The sequence below is a fragment of the Camelus ferus genome, chromosome 3, assembly GCF_009834535.1.
Source record: "Camelus ferus isolate YT-003-E chromosome 3, BCGSAC_Cfer_1.0, whole genome shotgun sequence".
Lineage (NCBI taxonomy): Eukaryota > Metazoa > Chordata > Mammalia > Artiodactyla > Camelidae > Camelus > Camelus ferus.
This window is the reverse complement of record NC_045698.1, coordinates 91642862-91659699: the sequence shown is the minus strand read 5'-3', so window position 1 is coordinate 91659699 and position 16838 is coordinate 91642862. Positions and strand designations below refer to the sequence as shown.

The 16838-nt window shown below is 55.3% G+C and overlaps 1 protein-coding gene across 3 annotated transcripts; it reads right to left on the bottom strand.

Moving 5' to 3' along the window:
• PDLIM4 (PDZ and LIM domain 4) lies at positions 1 to 16603 on the bottom strand. Of its 3 annotated transcripts, none has more exons than XM_032476684.1 (7): positions 16421 to 16603; positions 11497 to 11648; positions 7657 to 7738; positions 3255 to 3436; positions 2887 to 3050; positions 2434 to 2551; positions 1 to 2295 (listed from the first exon to the last, which is right to left on the bottom strand). In XM_032476684.1, exons 1-7 carry the CDS (start codon positions 16511 to 16513, stop codon positions 2091 to 2093), a joined length of 996 nt encoding a protein of 331 aa, XP_032332575.1. In that variant the 5' UTR covers positions 16514 to 16603; the 3' UTR covers positions 1 to 2090. The 3 variants fall into 3 exon arrangements, with proteins under 3 accessions (XP_032332575.1, XP_032332576.1, XP_032332577.1); XM_032476685.1 differs by lacking the exon at positions 16421 to 16603 and adding an exon at positions 9422 to 9594 and having other exon boundaries at positions 11497 to 11633; XM_032476686.1 differs by lacking the exon at positions 2434 to 2551 and having other exon boundaries at positions 2079 to 2295.
• Between the last annotated feature and the right edge of the window lie 235 nt (positions 16604 to 16838).

Genomic DNA, 16838 nt, shown 5'->3' with positions numbered 1-16838 from the left:
TTCTGCACCAATCACTATTTTTAATGGAAATTATATATTGGCATTGTACATGAAGTTCACCAAAGTTGTATGTACATGTAAGGCAAGTTGTGGGTCATCATGACCCTCACAGGATTGAGAAAGGAATGTTATATTCTAAGGAGTTACATGGCTGGCACCAGAAGGAGAAAAATTGATCTTTATGGTTGAGTAGGAATTTCTGCCATTGGGGAGATGTGATTAACACACATGCAGATACACACTCGAGGGGAAGGAGGAGGCCAAAAGTCAGAGAAAACCTTTTATGTTTAAATTTTTTGTTTGTTTATCTTAAAATCTGGACTTTTACTTCATCAACCCTAATCAATACAGAGTAAGCACAGATCACACTATTCTCTGGTAGGAAAGGACTCTAGCCAGTTATTCCCAAATGAGTCTCTAGATTCAAGGCAACCCCAGTCACAGTTCAAAGAGGTTTGTTTGTTGTCTGGTTTTTTTTTTTTTTTCCAGAGCCTGATTCTGAATCTAAACCTCTGGGCAATTGGAAATGTACAATAGCCTTGACTTGTTTCTAAGTGAAGAACAAGGAAGAGAGATTGGCATGTTAAACTCTTTAAAAGGTAGTAATTAAATCAACATGATATTGTCTCAGTAATAAAACAGATTAGTGGAAAAGAATCCAATAACAAAGATTCTTGCAAAATTATGGAAAGTTCTGACCTATCATTAAGAAATTAAACCTCAGAAAAAATGCATGAACGGTTTAGAGCAATTCACAGAACTCTTGGAGGGAGACCATTCTGTTGCCCTTGGCTCAGCACTCAACAGCAAACATTACAAATATCTGTTCAATGAATGCTCATCCCTGGTAATCAGAGACATGCTAATTAAAGCAACTATATACCGGGTTTTACCTATCAGATTGGCAAAAATGAAAAAGAACTGATAATACCCTGTGTTGGCAAGAGTGTGAGGAAAGGTGTAGTGTCGTGTGGTGATGGTGAGAGTCTGAATTGATAAATCTTTTATGATCTGTGCTAGTACAAAACTGAAAAGAGCACAAACATACATTACTCGGGGCTCACTAAATAAATAAACTAGGCTGCTTCCTGTTCTGAGCAAGCTAAGGAGAGGGTAGATCCATGTGACCTGGAGTCCAGGACGAGTCATCGGGGGTTAACAGCCACAATTGACCAACCCCGATACCATTTCTATTTTTCAAAAGTGCGAGTCTGTATCCTTGTGTGTGCGACCGAGCTGTGAAAGGCTCAAGGCCCCCCACCACGCTGTCACCGCCAGGCTTCGGAGGAGGAGTGTTTACTTTTCGGCTTTGGAGGAGAGTGTTCTTTTCTTTCTAAAATCTTTCTCTCTCCCCCTCTCCCTCTCCCACACACAAACATACACACGCACGCGTGCGTAAGCGCCCCCTGGTGGGGAGAGACAGGAAGGGGAAGAAAGGAAAGACTAGAGTAGGCAGGGGCCGGGTGGGAAGGAGAAACCCGGAAGAGTGAACGCCAAGATTGCCGGCAGGCAGATTCCACCCACTGTCTGGGAGGCAGTCCGGGTGATCTCCGCAGTCAAATCCCCCGCGGGGCAGTCCCTGCTGCGGCTGCTAGGGGCCGCCCGCGCTCGTGCTGCTGCACAGACGGAGCCTTTCCTGCCTGTGCTAGCCTTTGCCATAGCTTTGTACAGTTTCTCCCCCTTGCAGAGCTCTTCGTTCCCACATCCCTTAGTTCTCAGCTGATACCTTTCCTCACTCCACCAAGGTCAAACCCTTTGGCATGATGTCCCCTTACAGCACCTCATACCTCACCTCCCTATTAATAGAACTGACCTTGTGTTTCGTGTCTGCCATCCACCCAGGCTGTGGCCTCCTTGAGGACAGCACAGCACCTGTCTTGCTCGCCATTGCACCCAGTGCCTAAGAAAATGCTTGGCACCTAAACACTCGGGAGCCATGGCCTAAACTGGAGGGAGGCAGGCCAGGGCACTGACACGGTCGAGGCCAAGCAGAGGAAGTTTATTAGGCAGGGCGCAAACACATTATTTACACGGGCCATGCAGGGACATTAAAAGAAGCAGAGGTGGGGACGGGAGGTTTCGGGAGCGGCTCAGACGAGTTCCACCTTGGCATTGGGGTACACGGCCACCACATCGTAGCCCTCCGGAGGCTTCACGCGCGCCTTGGCATGGCTCTCACAGTAGAGCCGCTCGTCCAGAAAGAAGTAACCGCGCTGCTTGAGGTTCAGGCCGCAGTCGCTGCACATGAAGCACTCGGGGTGGTAGAGCTTGTCCCGTGCCTTGACGATGGTGCCCCTGATGGGAGACAGAAGAGAGCAGAGTCTGGAGCTGACAGATTTGCCAGCAGGCCCTCACCCAGGGCCTTGGGAGCAGTCAGGAGACTGCTGGAGGGGGTGGGGAAGGCCGGGAGGCACAAGGCAGGGAGGTACTCACACAATGCCGTGGCCGCAGCGCGTGCACTCGGGAAGCCCCTGGAGGCCACTAAGCGGCGCGCCCAGCTTGCTGGCCGTGGGCTTGAGGTTCCTGGGGCTACCAGGCCCAGGTCGTTCCCCTGAGAGCCAGAGCACGATTGGTATGAGCCCGGTGTGGAAGTCAGAAAAGGGAAAAACTTCACTTCAGTGGAATGTGGGGCTGGGCCCTGATTACAGAGCTACCGCCACAGAGACTGGGAAGGAGGGTGAGAGGGGTGACGTGAGGGGCCGCGACAGGGGTGGAGTGGGAATCAGAAAGCACCTGCGCAGTGAGGAGTGTGGGAACACCCCCAGGACACGGGGAGAAGCTAATTGCCAGGAGGGGGGACATGGGGTCGCCAAGGCATGGCTGGGGCAGGTTAGGGGGTGCCATTGGTACCTCAGGGAGTGAGAAGGCAGGTGGGTAAAGCCTTACCGCCCTCGCCGGCCTCTAGCATGCCCTGCAAGTAGCGGAAGGAGCCTGACTGCTTGGGCGCCGCAGCCATGGGCTCAGCAGGCTCCCGGAGCATCCTGTACACCTCTGAACCCAGGTCGACTCCACAGTCACGACTCCGCGGAAGGCCTCTGGCTGGGTCGTTGCTGGGGGAGAGAGACGCACGAAGGGGCAGAGTTGCAGTACCAGCCTTCAGTCTGCCAGCTCAGGGGTCTACTGAGGTTTCATGGGTCAGCTGAGACCCAAGGATCAAGTGTTAGGGGTCAGTATGGGACCTGGTGTGAGATTCGAGGGATTAGGGATTAAGATGGGACCCAGGTACGGCTACAAAGGCTGTGCCTCTGTACTACCTGTGGGATGGAGACACATGCAGGTTGCTCATCTGGGCCAGTAAGGTAGCCTCACTGCTGCTGCCGTTGTGAGGGACTGGGAGGCGAGGTGGCTGCCCGTAAGGAGATCCCAGGGCTGGTCTGCCATCTTCTGGTCCAGTCCCGGTGGCTGAGGGCCGCCTGCTGGTTGCTGGACTGCCATCCTAGGAGAGAGTGGGGCCTGAGGTGCTGGGAGACCCTCTGGGCGTAGGGTCTCTGGCCATTCCTTGTACACCCACCCAGGCCTTCTTGGATGTTGGTTGTCTCCCCTTGTTCTGGCATCTCTGGGCTATGTTATCCAGCCAGGGAAGAATCTGTAGGGAAAGGCTGAGTTTTGGGCCTGGTTCAACCCCTGCAGAAATAAGAAATGCTCATAGAAAGTCAGACACAAAAATCTGAGTGCCTAAGACTCACCCTTGGCTCAAGAACCATGTGGTGGTTCTTACTACTAGTACCTGTGAGGAATGGTGTTGGGGAAGGACTATCCCAAGAAGCTTTTTAAGGCCAGGATTTCTGGAGCAGAGAGTGTGGCTTCCTTGCAGAGATGGTCCTGGTGTCAAGCCTTCTTACCTGCCAGAATGGTGCTAGGCACTGGATGGGCCCAGGGCTGGGAACACAAAAAAGGAACTCCTGCTCTGCAGCCAGTGAGGGTCATCAATTGTTGTGTCCCAAGGCCCTTTGGTGGGGGCAGGCTGAGGTTTAAGGGTGCTATTGTGAGGTCATCTCCCTCCAGGCTGGTGTTTTTGCCCCTATCTCCTGCTTCCAGGCCAAAATGGGTGCCCTTCTGTAGACACAGCAGATGAGGGGCAGAGGCTGTGCCATGGCTCAAGGCTCCCCACTTCATAGCCAGCCCCTGGCTGAAACATTTGGGCCTGAATAGCCTATGGGAAGAGGGCAGTACCTTTGTGGGTGTGGATCTAAATGGGGACTAAGGATCTCCTTCCCTGCAGACTCCAGGGCCTTGTTGTCCCTAGCTTGCAGGCACACAGGCCTGCCCTCAGCAGTGTGATAACAGGCATGTACACTCTCACAAGTACATTTACAGCCATACCTATGCATGAAGGCAACACACGTGCATCAGCCAGTCCACCTACATATACCTAATCTTACAGACACATTTACATATACTTGGAGCCAGTGCTCGTCACACTTGCGATGACCATGGTGGCCTCCATGGCTGGGACAAGGTTGGTGGCCAGAGCACCCTGCTGTTGCTGCTTTCTGCAGGCTCTGAGTGGGGTGGGAGCATGGGGAATGGGCAGACCAGCAGCTGAATGAGGGCGATGCCCCTGCTCTCCCACCCCAACAGACAAAGGAGAAGGTCTCTCACTGCCCAGGTGGGCCCCCATCAATGAGGCAACAGCAGCAGAAAACCCCTTAACCCCACAGGGCCCGAGAAAAGACCCTGAGAAATCCGAGCACTCCCGCACATATGTCTGCAGGGCAGGCAGGCAGGCGAGTCTGGCCTGGCCTCTAATGGGGACCAGATGGGCCATGGGCCGTGGGGGCAGGGCTGGGCCCCTTACAGAGGAGGCTTCAACAGGAAGAGGGAGTCAGGGAGAACCTGGAGGAAGGAGGCCTTCACTCACTCCCACCCAGCAGGGTGTGAGACTCTATTGCAGGGTCATCAGAGCCACTGCCCCTCCCATGGCCACCCATGCAGCAGCCTCTCTAGGTCTGAACTCAGTGGTTAAGACACACGTGGCAACCTCAGCCTTGTTTGCATCCCAGCTCTATCAGTCACTCACTGAGTAAGTCATCTCACCTCTCTGAACCTCAGTTTCTTCGTCTGTGAAATGGAGAACATGGTTTCTATATCAAGTTCCTTGGGATAAAATGAGACAGTTGCATACAAAGCACTTACCATAGTAACTGGCACAGAGCAAGTGATCATCGGATGAATGGCTGTCATGAGCATTCCTGAACCCCTATTCCTGCATTTTCCCTCTTCAGGTGTGTAGTGGTACACCTAGTACCATGTGCTCCTTGTGTCTGAGTACCTGCCAGCTGCTGATTTGGTTGTTGAAGCCTCAGTGTGTTAGTCAGCAGAATGAGGGTAACTGTCAGCTTGTTCATCAGCTCCCACAATGACTATAGTCAGAATCTGGGACACTCCCACAGAGATGGGCACCAAATCCAGGTGAGCAGGTGACAGCTCCCAAAGGCTGAGCTCCAACTCTCCGCTGGCCTGGAGAGGACAGGCTGAGCCTGCACTGCCTGCTCCACCTGGCTTGCCTTAACCCATCACCTGGTTCTCAGCTCAGATGCCACTCTCTTCAGGAAAACTTTCCTGATCACCCTCCTTCCTCCATTCTGGGCTGTGTTCCCATATTAAGGGCCAACAGAAGGAGTCTCCTATGACCCTATATGGAAGGTGAGCCTGAAGCCCCATTTGGCACACATCTTACTTGGTGGGGAGTGCCAGGGTACTTTGTGCTGGTATAAAGGCCAGCTGTGGTTCTCACCTCCTCCAATGACTCTAGCTGGGCCCATCCCCCTCCTGTATGCAGGCAGAGGATGGGAGCAGTATGGGGACAATGGGCCCTGTGTCTGTGTTACTGAGGACATTGCCCTGCAGGGGCTGGATGGGGGTGTTTCTGTCACCACCCATGGAGCTCATGACCTTTTAAGTACAAAAGGGGGACAGCAGCTGAGGGGCTGCCCTGTTGCTTGTGGAAAATCCCTCCACTTCCAGCCTGAGCCACCAGCAGCCTGATCCTCCAGGAGGTCAATGAGGGCAAGTGTGAGGGCAGGGGGAGTTGCTCTCTAGGCCCCAGCCCCCCAGGCCCACTGCCCCAGAGCCTCTCCTGGAGGACTCAGAGACCTGAGCTTCAAATTCCAAAGCTCAGGCTCCCTTGCCTTATCCATCTGGGCACTCGTACATGAAAACTAGGGCTCACACATGAGCTGGGGGCCTGTGCTCTGTTGCTCCCATCTGTCTGGCCCATGCCAAGCCTGGTCAGCTTGTCTATGTCCCCCAGACCCCATCCGCATGGGCTACCAGAATAAGCTTCTGAGACACAGTTGTGGCCACAAATCTCTGCAAGAACAGCTGAGGTCCTGTGTAGAGGAAACCGAGGGCCTCTTTGTGGCCCTGCCCCATTGTCCACCCTCACCTCTGCCTCTCACCCCCTGGGACTTCTCTTTCCTCTGAACCTATGGTGCACAATTTCACCTCTGGGCTTGTGTGTGCTTCCTGGTATACTTTCTCTCTCTATGCCCCTTTGCCTGCCTTATTCTTTCCAGGCCTTCAGGTCTTGGTTTGGATACCCTCTCCTCTAGGAAGCCCTCTCTGACTCCTTGGTTGAATCATTTGCCTAATCTAGACTCCTTTGACCCCTGGCTTCTGCCATCTCAGAACTGCTAAGTGCCTCTCACCTTCCAGAGCAGGCCCTCCTTGCATGTGATAAGCACCTGGCCTCAGGGGTGCCAGCAAAGGCAAATAGGGAACACATTTCAGAGCAAGATGGGAATTAGGGTAGATGGCAAGGGAGAGGCCATAGCAGATCCTTCCCTCTCATATAGCGAAGACTCCATGAGAGAGAGTGGACACAAGTAGTCCCAGGAAGCCATGGTCCCACATGCTGGGTCCCAAGTTCTGGCTCCATCACAGACCATTTGTCATTGCCCCCACTTTGTGGACCAGAGATACTGAGTTTGCTCTGGATACCTCAGCATGCCCACTTGGCTACCTGTCAAGCCCATGGCAAAATGAGGCCCTAAAGCAGCCTGGCCCCCATCATGCTCCTTGAGGACAGCACTGTAGCTGTGACTCCTATCATATACAGACTGAGCAGGCAGGACAGCAGCCAGAGGTCTGCTAGCTGTAATCACAGGATGGCCAGGTGAAAACTTTAACCTTGGATAGGGCAAGGCAGTGCCTTACATTCTAAGGTTGGCTCTGGCCACCTAGGTGCCCAAGGCTAAGATGTGACAAAAGAGTGTCCCATAGCCTGAGACCACCACAGCCTATGGTTGCCCCCCAATCCACCCACAAGCTTGGTGAGCTTGCCCCCACCCCCACCCACAAGCCTGATGGCTTCCTACTGGTTGGCATCACTCGGCAACAGAGTGAAACCCAGCTGGGTGGATACTAGCCCTGGGCCAAGGCTAGCCCAGTCCCCGCCCACCACAGGCACCTGTGTCCCAGAATCCAGGACTGCTGGAGTACAGACAGAGCCCCCAGCAGGTACATATCACCTGGGAGCACTGGATGGGACATGGGCATTGCCCAGAGAAGCTTTCAGTTTCAGTCTCTGGCCTGGGCATCTGAGAGCCACAGTGAGGACATCCAGTGCAGTTAAACCTGTGGACTAGGCCTGGCCCCTTTGCCCTGAGCTTGCTCTGAGCCAGGCCAAGCCAGACAGGTGGTGTCTGTACATACCTGGACCTCAGGGTCGATGTGGCTCCTGTGTGCATGAGCCTTGCTGTCCTCTGGGGTACTGGGCCAACTCCTGCCTTCAGGCCTGTGACAGGAATTAGGATGGTCAGAAATCTCTGCTTACTAGCCCACCATGCCTGGAAACTAGGACCAAGAGGGTCCTGGGGTCTGGGCCCAGGGCCACCCAGGACCGGGCTTCGTAACTCTGCATGAATAAGGATACCGCCCAACTCTTCCCTCTGCACTAGAGTGGTGGCTGTTGCAGCAAGGAGACACAACTCTAGATCTGCCACCCACCTGGTGAGGGCTGTGCATCCCTTCCCTACCTGCTGCTCCTTCCCTCTCTGGTCTGGCTTTTAGAGAGGATTCAGCAGAATCCCTGCAGCTTCCCCACTCTTCCGCCCTCTCTGTGGCCTATGGAAGCTCCGCATAAAGAGGGCCCAGCTCACGGCAGGACAAGCCAGGCCTTACACACTGATCAGCTAGAAGCCCATCCACTCATCCCTCTTCCATCCACCATCTCTGGCCGGGCCTGCGAGTCAGGCATCTGTGGGCTCCGAGGGAGGTGGAATGGAGGCTCTGAGCAGTGCGCCTCCCCTCCTGCTGCTGCCGGCAGAGTCATCACCAGTGTCTGCCCAGCCCAGATGGGAAGCAGGCCATTAGGAAATTCCTGCTTCGCCATAGAAACCAAAAGCCAAACACCACTCAGGAGGGAGAAAAACATCATAAACCTGCCATAAGCAGGGCAGGCGGGGCCAAGAGGCTACAGGCCTGGGGCCCCGTCCTGCCACTGAGTAGTCCTGTGAGAAGGCAGCCCAGGAGGGTGCGTGGTCCCTGGATTGGCGGGTGGGTGTGAGTGAGACTGGTTAGACCAAAGGGGAATAATGTCCCCACTCTACCCCAAAGGGCTTCCTGGGTCTTCTTGGGGTCTCACCACTTCACTAGCAGCTCAACCCTGCTCCTCTCCACCACTCAGCAGAGGATTTTAACAATCTGACTACACCTGTAGTCCACACTCACTCTGCAGTTCCTTACCCTTGCCCATTCCTTGGTCCCCTGCAGGCTATCCCTCTCCTCTACAGCCTTCTGGAGGCCTGTGGCACTAGGGCTCTGCTGTCCCACCCCCACTGGCATCTGGCTCCAGCCCCCTCAGCCAGGTTCCCAAGTGACTGCCCTAACTCAAAGCTCTAACCGTGGCCTCTATCCACCCAGAACTCTTCTGGGATAAACCTAGGACACCTCATGTAGCTATTTGGCCTTATACTTCCTTGAAGTTCTGCCCAAAAGGAAAGTACAAGGTCAGAGGGTACAAAGTACCTAGAGCCATGAGAGTGGCCCAAGGCATCAGATCAGAATGAAGGGCTTATTCACGAGTCAACCTCTACCCCTAGGTTTCCACTTCAGGCTGGGCAGGTGGCTCCAACTGCCATCTTGAAGCCCACCAAAGGGTAGGATGTACAGATGCATCTTGTGCCACATGTAGTGGGTGACAGGGACCCCACCACAGGCCCCAGGGTTGGAGTTGATGCCAGGAAGGTCCTGGACCTACAGAACATGCCCAGAAATTGTGGGTTAGCTTGGATTGCTGGATACCTGGCTTTGAGTTCCAGACAAAGTAAGTGTGCCAGGGAAGCTGGGCCTTTACTTCACTTTTTATCCTGAGAAGAAGTCTGTGGAGGATTAGAGCTCTTTGTACGCAGGTAGGGAAGCTGGCCTGGGCAGAGTTCTGGGGGTGCTGACACAGAGTACCTCCCTCCAACTAGCTTACCAGGCTTCCATAGAGAACATGGTGTGGGGTGGTCTTTGGGGCCCAGGCATAAGTCCTGGCATAGCATGCAGGATGTAGAGCAGGGTCAGAGGCCTTGCAGTTGAGAAGGTACCCAAGAGAAGAGATGCTGGCCCAGAAGGTCAAGGTGCCCTTGTGTCTTGATCCCCTAGAATCTGCATGTGTGAGAATTAGGGATAGGGGCCTGGAGGACAGGACCCCAGTTTTCATCCTGACTGAGCAGTCCTTGTATGTCATCATCACTCAATCCCAGATCACAAAACAGTCCCTATTTTGAAGTTGAGGAAGCTAAGGGCTCTGAGATTAAATTACTCGCGGGAGGACAGCACAGTTCTCGAGTGCAGAGCTGGGACTAGAACCCAGATCTGTGATAGGAAAGGATGTGCTTCTCACCTGCTCCATGGCCAGGCAACATTTGGGGGCCAAAACACCCCGAGTGGAACAGGTCAGTGGGCCCTTGGCTCCGTCCATGCCTGGCTTGGAACAAATGACCAGGAAAGGAAGGAAGGTAGGGGGACCTCCACCCTACCCCCCGCCACCCTCCCCTGACATCATTCTCCCTGCGGATCTCCTGACTCAGGGCCCCTGTGAACCTCCCCTGCCCTCTGCCCCACTACTACCAGGGCTTCCCTTGTTCAGCCACGCAAAGTCAAGGCTGGAGGTGAGTCAGGGCCCAGGAACCAGGCCAAGTTGGGTGGACCCAGAGGCTGCTCGTGGGCAGAGCAGTGCTGATGTTTCCCCAGCTAGCTTATACCTGTCTCAGAGAGGGTGATGAATGTGATTCTGCTTTATGGAAAAGGAAGCCCAGGCTCATAGAGGTCATTTAGTCTACCTAAGATCCCATAGAGCCTGGAAGAGGGCCAGCTCTGCTACACTCCCGGGCGAGGGCCTCCTCACTGTGGGCCAGGTGGAGTGTATAAGGCCTTGGACTTGCAGCTGGGCCCACTCAGCGCCGAGAGCAGAGTCAGGGGTCCTGACTCTGACCCAGACCTGGGCCAGACACAAATGCAGGCTACTTCAGAAGCCTTCCCACCGTTTAATGACTTAGAGCCATTGGATTACCTCCTGCCCTGCCGGCTCTAAGGTCTGGTTGGCCGTGCTGTGGTTTGGGGGAAAATTCGCCCACACACATCCCAGGGGGTCATGGAAAGTCCCTGTTAACAGTGAATGCGGCAGAGCTGAGCAGTTATGTCTGACTTCTCTGGATCCAGGCAAGATGGGGGCAGGGATATTCCTCTGAGCCAGGACCCAGCCAATTGCCATCAGTCTGAGGAAGGCTGAAGATGCTCCAGGTACACCTTCAATCCTGGACTATGTACAGGGCATAGACAGGGCTTCGTGACTTCCAGTCCTCCCCTTCATACTGGGCTGTGTAACACTGCACAGTTCATGGCATCAGATTTTAGCTGGGCAGAGGCATGGGCCATACAGAGTGGGGACAGTTGAGGCAGGCAGCTGTGGTGCTGGTAGGAGTGGTCAGCAGCCAAGGAGAGGAAGTGGCGTCTTTGGGAGTGAGACAGACTCAAGGTCAAATCCTACTTCCCCATGGCCTTGTGTGTGACTCTAAGACCCCTCTAAGGTTTCTGAGCCTCAGTCATCTCACGTGTAGACTACATTAGGTTTTACCTTATCAAGTTAGTTTGAGTGTTAAATGAAATGTTAAACAAGAAACTTCTCTGAACTGGTCATCAAGCTGGTCACTCAGGGGTGGGAAAAGGACTGAAATCGTACACCCCTCACCCTGTCCAAGGCCACCCATGGCCTTATTTCAGCCCTGACTTTGGGCTGCCTACCCCCTGCCATAAGTCCCCCAACACAGTTCCAGCCCCGAGTTAAAAGGGGGCTTCTTCTCAAGCCACCTGCATCTCCAAACAGTGCCTGCCAAGCCCCCATAAAAGTGCTACTTCTTAGGACTGGGGTGCCAGGAAGCTGAGGCAGAGAGGCCATGTGAGGCTCAGCTCACCCAGGATGCAGGCCACCCATCACTTATCCTCCCCTAACCACCCTCCACCCTGCCATCATCCTGGCCCAGTCTGCCCTATATGCATAGGGCATACCTGCTCACAGAGAGTGTGAGGTGGTCATTGCAGCCCTTGATGCGGTTCTGTGCCTCCAGGTGTGTCATGAGCTCTGTGCTCTCACCATTGATGGCCTGAATCAGGTCTCCAGGGCACAGAGCAGCCAATGCGGCCTTGCTGCCAGCATGGACCTGTGGATAGACAAGCCAGATGGCTGGGTATTGGTCATTATGTGGCCTTGCTGCAGGCTCTGCTCTAGACCCCTTCCAACCTCAAAACCTGGCAAAGGTGGCCCTGATGCCAGTGTGACCTGTGAGTGGGCAAGCCACAGGACTGGCTGACTTCCCACATGGGCTTGCTGGAACCTCTGCTCTAAACACTCCCAACTCCAGCACCTGGAAGTCTGGTGGGATATGAGTGCATATGAGAGGGGCTTCCTCTGGGCTGAGACAGGTGGGGTGTCACTCTTGTAGCCTGTATACATAACCCAGGTCATGCAAGGGACACATAGGGTCATGTGCTCTCAAGTATATACAGAGTGTGGACATGCCACATATACCCTGCATTGCCCCACCCAGCCAGACCACATAGCAGCCCCTTGACCTGACATTCAAACCCTTAGCAACCTTGTCTTCCTCCCTGTTTCCTCTCATCCCCAACCCCCACATTCACCTCCACCCACCCACACTCTATTATCCGAATGTCCAGGGGATACTCACTCACTCAAGTAAATATCTCTCACCTCCACACTTCTGCAGATGCTGTTTCCTCTACCTGAAACACTCTTTCCTGACTACCAGCTTACTCCTCCTCATCCTTCAGGTCTCAGGCTCTCAGCAGAGGCCATTTTCCCTGGGAGCCTCTCCTTTGGGGTCCACAGTATCCTGTGCACCCCCTTTACCACTCTGCTTCCCTAACATTGTTAGTGCCTCATTCTGTGTCATCACCTCTCCCAGGCAAGTCAAGGGCCGTCTACTTCTAGCTGCCAATCTGCATTCCCAGGTCACAATTTTACCTCCCCTTCCTCTGCAGGACAGGCACTCATGCCACCCCAGTGCCACTACTGACCTCAGAGTGTCCACATCTGGAGACTCCAATGCCAGTTCCTTGATGTGGGCCACATGAGGGTGGGGATAGGCTCACAGGAAGCCTGAGTAAGCATCCCAGGGGAATTCTGGCAACAGGGCATTCTTTACCCTGTCCCTGGTCCCAGCACAGCCTTTGGAAAGAGACTTCAGGCACCCTCATTCTTACCCAGCCTCTCCAGTGGTACCCGGCTGTAGCTCAAGAGCTCTTAGTGACACTGTCCCTACTGGGGTGGGAGTTCTTGGAAACCTAGCCAGGCTCAGCTTAGCCAGTTCTCTGTAATGAATAGACAACACTGAGGTGCTGGCAGCTACTTGGCTGTAGTCCTGGTGTGGGCACTGACTGCCAAGCTGACGTGCCCTGAAATAGGCAGCACCAAGGAATGTTCTTCTGGAGCATGATACCCTCAGCCAACCAGCCCAGCATTAATGTTCACTTATAGGACATGGCTACCTACACAGGCCTGTCCTCCTGGGGGAGGCACACACTTGGCACCATCCCACCCTTCCCTCAAGGTCTTGCTCCAGGTCCCCTCTCCTTCATGGATTCCTGCTCTGTGACATGGTGTGGGCCCTGTGCTTTAGCTATAACTACCTCATGGCAACCTCTTAACCATCTAGTGAGACAGAGGCTTGTTCTCATCCCTATTTACAGATGAAGAAAGAGAGGCTTGGGGGAAGGGACACCTTGCCCCAGTCCCCATGCAGGAGAGGAGTCTTTTTCTTCAGGGGGGTGGCTAGCTGCTGGATGATTCAGCCAGCACAAGGGGTATATTCAGGCCCCTGTGGGTGGAGGAAGTTCTCGAAAGCAGGGGTGGCTGGGACTCTGCCAGTTCTGCTAGCTGTGCTAGTTCTGGTCAGAGAGGGCATGGGGCCAGGAAACCATGACTCTCCCAACTGCCTTTATATGCATTGTCTCAGTAATCCTCAAGCAAGCAAGCCTATTTCCTAGATAAGGAAACTGAGGGCCAGAGAAGTGCAGAAGGACACTCAATTGATAAACAGTAGAGTTAGGATTTCAATCCAGGCCCAGGTGATTTTCTAAAAAAAGTGAGGGGAGTGAGGTGAAAAGAGAGTGTCCCAGGTAGAAGGATCAGCATGTATAACGGCTCATCTGGGAGTGAGAGTAAAAGCAGGCTCCTGTGGCCAAAGCATCAATGATGAGGAGAGAGTGGAAAAGATGAAATCAGAGAAGAAGCAGGGACCAGATCTGGGGGCCTTGTAAGCCCAGATGAGAAGCTGGCATTTCTCCTGGGTGGTTGGCAACCATGGAGGAGTCTAAACAGGGAAATCATGGACAGAGCGGAATTCAGGCTGATCCTTCTGGCTGCTGAGTGCAGGTTAAACAGACTGAAGAGAGAGGGAAGCAGAGAGGTCAGCTGGGAGGCTGGGCCATGAACCAGTCCCCTCACCTACAGCAGCTACATTCCCAGCCCCTGCGTCACTCTACCCAGCCTAGACACTGAGGTGGGCTGAGGGCCACAGAGTCGGGTGCCATGTGGTCCTGTACAGTCGTACAGGCGCCAGACAGGCCTGGCTTCCCATCCCCGCTCTGCTTCTCTGGATACATTACCTTAGCCTCTCTGAGCCTCAGTGTCCCTATTCCATAATGTGAGGCCAGAGGGAGTCCTTTCTTTTAAAGGCTGTTGTGAGGACTTCTTGAGACAATCAGGGCAAAAAGGGCTGACAGGGAGTTGGGCACAGAACTAGTGGTGCTCATTCCAAGCACCAGTTTCTGGGGACCTGGTAGCAACACCATTAGGATGGGCCTGGAATGCTGTGGATGCTGGGGCAAGGCCAGTGCTCATTACAGTCTGTGGGGAAGGGATCCTGGACAGTGTTCTTGGGGGTTCCCTGGGGCTTTGTGGGTCAAGGTTGCCCAGCCCCAGGTCTTTCAGGCAGCCAGCCTCCTCTCTGTCTGAGTATGGCTGTCCCCACTGGGTGGGGGAAGCCCCGTAAGCATGGGAGGGGTTAGACCTTGAGCCCCCTGGGTGAGGACACTCCCACACACCGTCAGTGTCTGTAGGCCTGCCCTTGATGTACCTGCTGGGCAAGCTGTGGCCTGTGCCTCCCCAGCCCCATAAATCTCCTGGAATCCCACCCAAACACATGCTCAGCCATCCTGGCTCCTCGGGCCTGAGCTGCTGCTGCGTGACTTTGGGGGACAACAGGGGTGGGGGGATTCTTCCTGGCAAACTCTTTCCCAGACTGCCTGCCTGCCAGGGGCCTGCATCTTGATCAGCTCCAAACAAGGCTGCCACTGCTGCTGCTGCTGCTGCTGTGACGTGTGGAGGCCTTCCCTAGGCGGGCAGGCAGCCGCGTGGGCAACAGATGTCTCTGCTCCCTGCCGCCTGCGGCCGTCAGCCGCCGCCACTGAGCCTGTCAGCAGCCTCACGCCCAGGGTGCCTGGCCTGCTGGCTGGCCTAGCACCCCCACTAGCCCGTCTTGGTGGACACACAGCATAACACACAGGCAGACACAGATAGGTGCGTGCACACGCACGCGTGCGCGCGCACACACACACACACACACACACACACACACACACACCCAGCAGGGCTCCCTCAGGGAAGGGGGAGATGAAAGACTCCCGGAGGTGTTGAAGGCCCACCTCACTCAGCCCTAGGGATCTAGTGGCCGTGGGGTGAGGGCAGATGTGGGAATCCCCCCAGGACAGCTGGGCCTGCCTGTCACCCTGGTCCCCAGAAATGGGATTCCATGATTCCATGCTCCATCGGGTGTTCATCGCCTCCCAAGACCTGGAAAGAAATCTCTGAAAGCCCAGCCAGCTTGGTCCAGCCCCAAGGCAAGAGGTAGTGGAAGGGTGAGGGAAAGTGTTCTCAGTTCCCCTGACACAGGGCCCTGAACACTAGAGCAGCCTATGTTGGTGCAAGAGATGGCTCCAGGTCCCCTCCTCTCTTCCCTTCAGACTAGGAGCCCCTAAAGGCAGGGTCTGGGTTCTCTCATCTTCCATTCCCCAGGCTGAGACCCCCAGCAGCAGAGTCTGAGTCCCCTCTTCTGGTCCTTCAAATTAAGCGACCCCAAGGCTAGGACAGGATCCTGTCTTTCCAGATTGGACACCCCCTCTGACAAGGCCCAAGTCGTCTCCTCTGCTCCTCTGTCCTCCTCAGATTAGCCACCGCCCAGGGTTGTGCCCCATCCTCTTCCTCTTCTGTCCTAAGCCTGGGGCAGTGCTTGACCGGAACCTTGAGGAACTGGGCTGAGGCTATCCTAGCCCCTGGTCTGTGTCTTGGGTGGTGGGGTGGGGGGAGTCTCACGACTGCATCATCAAGTTTTCCCTCCCCCTGGAAGCCAAAAATTCCTCCTGGTTGCTTCCTTTTAGGATGACTGAGGTCATGGATGAGAGACTGACCAAAACCAGAGTGGGGAAGTGGATGGATCTCTCTTTTTTCAGTTTCAGAGAGGACTCCAGACCTCCTTGGGGTCGCCCAGCACTGCTGACAGAGACCCTTGATAGAGGAAGGGGTCTCTCAGTCATTTTGCCCTAAATCTTAAGGGTGGGTTTAGTCTGAGCAGCATTTCTGGGCCTCTGTGTATCTGTCCAGACCCCTGGCCCATGACTGCGGTCCTTCCCTGGCCTGCAGTGAGTCCCCCAAAATTAGGCCAGCAGGGAGGCTGGTGTGTGAACTCTTGAGGGGGATCCTCCCAGGGATAGGGCAGGCAGGCCCAGAGGGAGTAGGGAGCGGGTTGGAGCGGTGCTGCTCAGCCTGGAAGCCTCCTCTACAGCCTGTAGGTCACCCAGGCCAACCCTTGGCCTTCGAGCTTCCGGGACGTCGGGGTTTCGGGTCCCAGGTGGACCGCGAGGACGGGGTCTTAGATCCAGGACCTCCCCTCCACCCCGTGGCAGCCGGACTCACCCGCGAGATGGTGAGGGGTACGCTGAAGTCCCGGCCGCCCACCAGGCGGAAGCCCCAAGGCGAAGGGCCGCGCAGGGTCACAGAGTGGGGCATCTCAGGCCGGAGCCGCAGCCGCAGCCGGAGCTTGAGCCGGACACTAAGGAACAGCCGCCGTCGCCGCCGCCGCCTGGATGCCGCGCCCCGCCCCCGGCCCGCCCCCGTACCCCCCTCCACCCGGCCCCCGCCCCCGCTCCCCGCGCGCCGGGATTGGCCCCGCGGTGGACCCGACCCTCCCACTTCGGGGGCTCTGAGGGCCCGCCCCTCAGCCCCTGCTGCCTGCAGCCCAGCACCCCCACGGGGTTCTGAGAGACCCCCGGGCTGGGAGGGCCCCGACGTCCGGAATCCTGCCTCGGCCTCCGCTTTGCCCGCCGCGGACGCA